At 33.0% G+C, this 6,348-nt stretch overlaps 1 protein-coding gene across 1 annotated transcript; it reads left to right on the top strand.

The window, feature by feature from the left end:
* Window positions 1–1,227: 1,227 nt before the first annotated feature.
* Window positions 1,228–2,771, top strand: LOC128249532 (acetylcholine receptor subunit beta-type acr-2-like). Its single transcript, XM_052973403.1, has one exon. The coding sequence runs from the start codon at window positions 1,336–1,338 to the stop codon at window positions 2,536–2,538; it is 1,203 nt and encodes a 400-aa protein (XP_052829363.1). The 5' UTR covers window positions 1,228–1,335; the 3' UTR covers window positions 2,539–2,771.
* Window positions 2,772–6,348: the final 3,577 nt, after the last annotated feature.

Consider the following 6,348-nt stretch of genomic DNA (forward strand, 5'->3'; position numbering starts at 1 on the left):
ATATATATATATATATATATATATATATATATATATATATATACATATAAGCATATACACACAGAGCGTGCTTACATGCACACACACATGCATTCAAATACGTGAAGATGGACTTAGTCTTACTGTCGCAGTCAAGAAACTCATTTTGTGTGAATTTATTTAATAAATCTAGCAACAAACTTTAAAATATGTTAATTACTCTTTTATAAATTTTCGTGACTGCTATATATTCGTTTGACACGATAACAGTATTAACTGTTGAGATTGTTCCTATAAGATCGTTTGTGGTTTGTTTAATAAAATTATATTAAACGAGTGAATAAAATATCTTTAAAAAAATATTTGTCTACATCAGTTAATTTAGGAAGATAAGCCATATATTATTAACATGATGCTGCTGCTGCTGATGATGATAGTGTTGATGATGCTGGTGAAGATGACGATAACGACGGAAATAATTACGAAATTAATATATTAAGTGAAAGTGTTAACTGTGATAAGCATTATTTATGGTTTCTGAAGATCAAGTGATTATAATTTGGGTTATGAGTCAAAACCTCACGTGTACCTGTATGTATGCAATATATGTTGCAATGATACTTTGTTTTTTTATTCTGACTTCATCACTTTTTCACTTGTTTTCCTATGTCTTTTAACTCTCTGTCTAGTGTAAGATGCCTCCCTCTTTTAGCGTATGCTTTATTTCAAACATTGTCATTTTGTACGCCTTCATCTTATGACTCACAGCTCTCTTCCAGGTGGCGAATTTATCATGTTATGTCACAGTCACGTATATATTTGGAGAAATTCATTTCATAATTTCCGCAAAAGAAGGTCAACATTCATGCAGATGTCGGCGCTGGAATAAGCGAAAATTTCCTGAAATATAATAATTATAAAATAAGTGGGAAGATCTATTTGTAATTTAAAATATGTTAACAGACATAAAAATACCAACTAAATTCATGGAATTTATAAGATGAAGAAATGTGCGACCTTTTACGATAGCACATTTGGCAAATTCCCTTCAGATCAAGAATTTAGAATACATGTTTTATATATTACAATGAAATAAAGCAACATTTTAGACAAATCTGAAATTGTATTCAGCAGGAAGATTTCCATTTCTTTTGTTTTCTATTGTAATAGACTAGAATTTATGTTATAATATATTTTGGTAACCTATTCAGTATCCAAAAACATCAGATATATCATTCATCTCAGACAAAGAAGTGTAACGATTTATATACATACTTTAACAAATTTATATTCATGATGAAAAATTAAGCATAAACACTGATCCGGACATAGATTGCCATATCAAAAAGCGTCTAAATGTTTTTGTTAATACTATATCAAATGTTGGTACTGACTCCAAATATATTGATAACAAATTCTAACCCTACGGAGGATGATGAAAGATTACTACACATCAAAATATTATCCAATTATAACAAATATATAAGACCGGTTATTGATTTGGAAACACCGGTCGATATATATGCTACCATAATGCTTCACACATTCAATGATTTGGACTTAGTGAATAACGTACTGAGGGCTCAGTACTACATTGGACTACAATGGACTGATGAAAAGTTACGGTGGGACCCCTCGGATTATAATAACATTACAAATATTCATCTAGTAAAAGAAAATGCTTGGAAACCACCTATTGTATTATGCAATTCAATGGAAAACTCAGAAGATAAAGATGACTTCCCTGAACTGTGGATTTTTAGTAATGGACATGTGGTTATGTATTCTTTTAGATTACTAAATACATATTGTGAAGTCAACGCATATACTTATCCATTTGATAAGCATATGTGCGAAATTTACATGTGTGTTGCTTTGCATAGCGTACAGCACACAAGAATAAAAACTCTGGATTACCATGAGTTAAATTTTATACAAAACTATAAGTGGGATATCACGCTTGAAGGTACGGTAAATGCCACGAACGATAAATTTAACTACGCATTTGCGCCGATGTATATACGACGTAGAATTACCATAGAAGTCATAGCTATGCTGATTCCGTCAGTAATGATGACTGTTTTAACTATTTTCGTTTTCCTTCTACCTCCTGAATCTGGAAAGAAAGTTTTTCTTGCGATGACGACATTTTTATCAAACGTGTTGTATCTTGTTCAAATAGAGAAGACGACACCAAAAAATTCAAAATATCCTTGCCTTCTTATCTTATATTTAATGCTATTGTCGATGTTGAGTGGATTCACTGCAATTGGTTCGGTAATTATAAGCAGATTGTATGTAATTCAAACTTCTGATGGAGAGAAATCAAATTCACCAAATCAAAATAGAAAGAAATCCCATGCTAACCAAATTGCTGACGTTTCAATAATTGCCTCGGCACAATCGAATACATTTAATCCAGAAGAAAGGCCAAGAGCAAAATGGTTTTGCATATCCGACTACACTCGATGTGATGACATATTTCTAAGAATTAGCATTGTGATATCGGTAATAATTTCATTAATATTTACATGTCTACTGTTTACTCATGATGACTAAAAGAAAAGAATAACGAAGGTGTATCAGAATACAGCATGATATACATATTAATATCATGTATGGGCTTAGATGAAAAAATATCAGCCATATATATGGAGTGTTGTTTATCAAGTATTGTACTACTACTTCTGCCATTCTACTAGCACTAAAATACTGCAAATTATTTACAGATATGTGAATATGACCATACACACAAGAACACAAATTGGGTGATTATTCTATATCTTGAAATAATTTATTAATTTATAAACAATGTATTCACCCAAATCGACATATGACATGTAAAAGCAGTCTCATTATCTGAAAACAAAAAGACATCTGTAGGCATACATCCATACATACATTGAATTGATACATACCTACATATATACATATATACATACATTTATATATACATATTTCTATATATATATATATATATATATATATATATATATATAGAGAGAGAGAGAGAGATAGATAGATAGATAGATAGATGTGTGTGTATGAGGGACAAAGACACAAACACATATACGTTCAAATACACACACACAAACACATAAACGACGAGCTTCTTTCAGTTTCCGTCGACTAAATTCTCTCATACGGCTGTGGTCGGCTCGAGGCGCAATACTAGAAGATACCCACGTTGCCAGGCGGTGGATCTCAACCCTGAAAGACGCGGTGAGGAAGTAATCGTCTAACCACACAGTGGCAATTTATACATGTACACATGTTTGTGTAAAGTTTGTTGACGGAAGGTAACATTAATTATTATTGGTAATGACGACGATATTGAAAATAGCTTCCAAAGTGCAGCAAGATATGATGGTATTGCAAGAGTCAGGAGTTTTGCTAGGCCATGCCAGTTGCAGTTAATTTATCACATGAACTAGTCAACTGACGGACACACATACATTTGTCATTATTCAGTTTTCTTTCAAGATTTCATGCCAATAAAGTGCTGTTTTGTAACCTAGATCCTTCATTGGAATTTCAACATCAACAGCAGCGTATTTTTATGCATATATGTATACGTGCAGATCTGTATGTTTTGTTTTATGTATGTCTTCTCATGCATATATTTGCATAACTAGAATGCTCCATATACTTAAATGATAAACTGGAAAGTTTTACAGATTTTTACAGTTCCAGTGATGGATTGGATCAGTAGTCTTCGAATCAGCTTTCTACTTTCTGGTTTTGAGAATGCTAATCTCTCAATATTGATAATTTGGCAGTGTATTAAATATCCCAATATTACAATATAAACCTGAACTTGTAATCTGGTTCGAGTATCTGTAGATTTATTAATAGTTCAACGTATTCTCTTTTTCACTGATGTTAACATCACAGTTTGTCCTCTCTATCCCAAATCAATATATCAGGAATATTGTTTTTACACGTTATTACGGTTTTCAATGGGACATTCCACCTGTATTCCTTTTTATTGCGTGGCTATGACTTCCACCATACAGTGAGCTCTTATTTCTTTGTTCTCTGCGTTATCCTTTTGACAGATCTCGTTATAAAGAGTCGTAGTTACAGCATCGTGTCTCATAGGTATATCATATCGTGATGATATATTTGGACAACTGCTTATGATGTGGGTGATATCTTCGGTGTTAACTCCATAAAGTTTGCATAGGCTGTCAAATGTTACTACTTTTCCTGTATCTCAGTCCCTATTGTGCATCGGGTATTTGGTTGATATTTCTTGTTCCTGGATTGCAAACGTATACTCCTGAAAGTGGGAGGTAGTAGTTGGATTTTTGGACCATGATAAACTGCTTTGATGATCAATTTTACTATCAACTCGGAGCCTTCCACTAACATATCCATGCATGGACTTCTGCTCATATACGCTCATAATTTTACCTGATGATATGTTCCGATAGACTCGTGTATCTTCTCTAGGCAATTACCTAAGGCTATCAGAGATGGAATATTGCTCAAGCAGCTGCTTTCCGCGTCTAATGAAAACTATCATTGGTGAAGGGATGCACTTAGAGATTTGCTGGGATACACATCGACACCTGGTGGTAATAAGATGTTGCCGAAGGGATATGATACGACTGCTTTGTTTTCGCTTCAGTTATAGATCGTCTACGACACTGATGATGTGGAAATTATGAGTGTATGTATGTATATATGTATGTTTGTATGTATGTATGTATGTATGTATGTATGTATGCAACATGCACGTACTGTCCCACTGGAATTCGAGCCGATGAATCGTGTGGGACTCAGTTTTAACAAGCATTTCTTTCCACATGGTGACATAGTACCTTGTAAACATGTTGGTCAGTTGTTGCCATCCGGTGATACCTACCGCAGTGAAATGTCACTATCGGTAATTTGTCTCTCTGTGTGGCTTTTTAGAAGAATATTTATCTCTTTTCTTGGATGAGATATTCAATATATTTTCTCGTGTTCCTTGATAGCAAAGATGCATGCATCTAGGTGAGACACAATTTGTTTATCACAATTCAAGTAAAAGATACTATTCTTGTCAATATCTTGGTTAGTATTCGCTTGTGGCCGATATATACCCAAGTATAATTTCCTGCTTGTATATTGGGTATTTTAATTATAGTTTTGTTTAGGTAGAGGAAGATAGCTATAGATGATTTACATGAATAAGCTGTACTTATTCAGGAGTTCTTCACCTAATTTCATAGCACTTTTTTTTCCGGTTGTTACGCACGTGATGTAGTCATTTCCCTTTTTACTGCCCAGTATTTGATGCCTAATCAATACTGCGTCACTCAAATGCCGTCATGGCTGACCTTATGTTTCTCTCAACCCCCATCCCATCTCCTTAAAATTGTACTGTCAATGTTGCAGTTGATATGGAAGTTACCAGTAACTGCTAGTATTTTAGTATAACGATGTATAATTTCTGTATCATTTCAAGTGTGTAAGCTTTTATTGTAACTGGAAAATTTTTGTGGAAACCGATTTGGTTGAATAAAAACCATTCTTGGTGAATATTATTGTATCTATATATAAGCATATATAATTATGAGTGTATGTGTTTACTTAATGGATGTATTCATGAATATATGTACGTAATACATGCATATACTAGTTGGCACATTCTAAAAAATTTTTTAAAATTATATCATAGCAAGGACTTCTATGATTGCGATGGACTGTATAATTCTGTTTTCTGCATCTAAGTATGCTTACATATATTCCTATTATAATGGAAATACATGTTGAAACTTCATTTTTTCCAGGTTTCTATGATGAACAAGACTTTGAAAGTTTTAATTTCTTATTCATAATTTTAACGTTTTCACTTAATAAATGTCTATATTATTTTACACACAGATTTCTTAAGTTTGCCATTTTTGTTCGGATGAAAGTGGTTTACATGGCCTTATACGTGAGCATGCCAGATAGATCTGAGCATTAGTGTATGTGCATTGGACAATTCAATCCATGCCAGCTTGAAGATATGTCCACGAGTCTTTTAGGTGGGTAAAGGAAATGAGTTTTGGAAAACGAAGAGGCTCAAACGAAATGAAATGGCATATATAATAAATGAAAGCACCAAATCTGTTTTATATAAAATTGATATTATCTTTTGGTGACATCATCAGAGCTAAATCATATTGTGATCTATTCTGTTTCCTACTCCAATAAGATGATTTTACTTCAACAGGGAGAACTACATTTTACCCTTGACAGAATTTCACCTTTTACGTATTTCGATACTCGTTTGTTAATTTGCAATTTGATGTGTATAACTATTGCAGTTCATTGGCAAAACGGTTATGGATACATATATATACACATAGGGGAAAATTTACAAAAAAAAAAAAA

This window comes from Octopus bimaculoides, chromosome 15, assembly GCF_001194135.2.
Source record: "Octopus bimaculoides isolate UCB-OBI-ISO-001 chromosome 15, ASM119413v2, whole genome shotgun sequence".
NCBI lineage: Eukaryota > Metazoa > Mollusca > Cephalopoda > Octopoda > Octopodidae > Octopus > Octopus bimaculoides.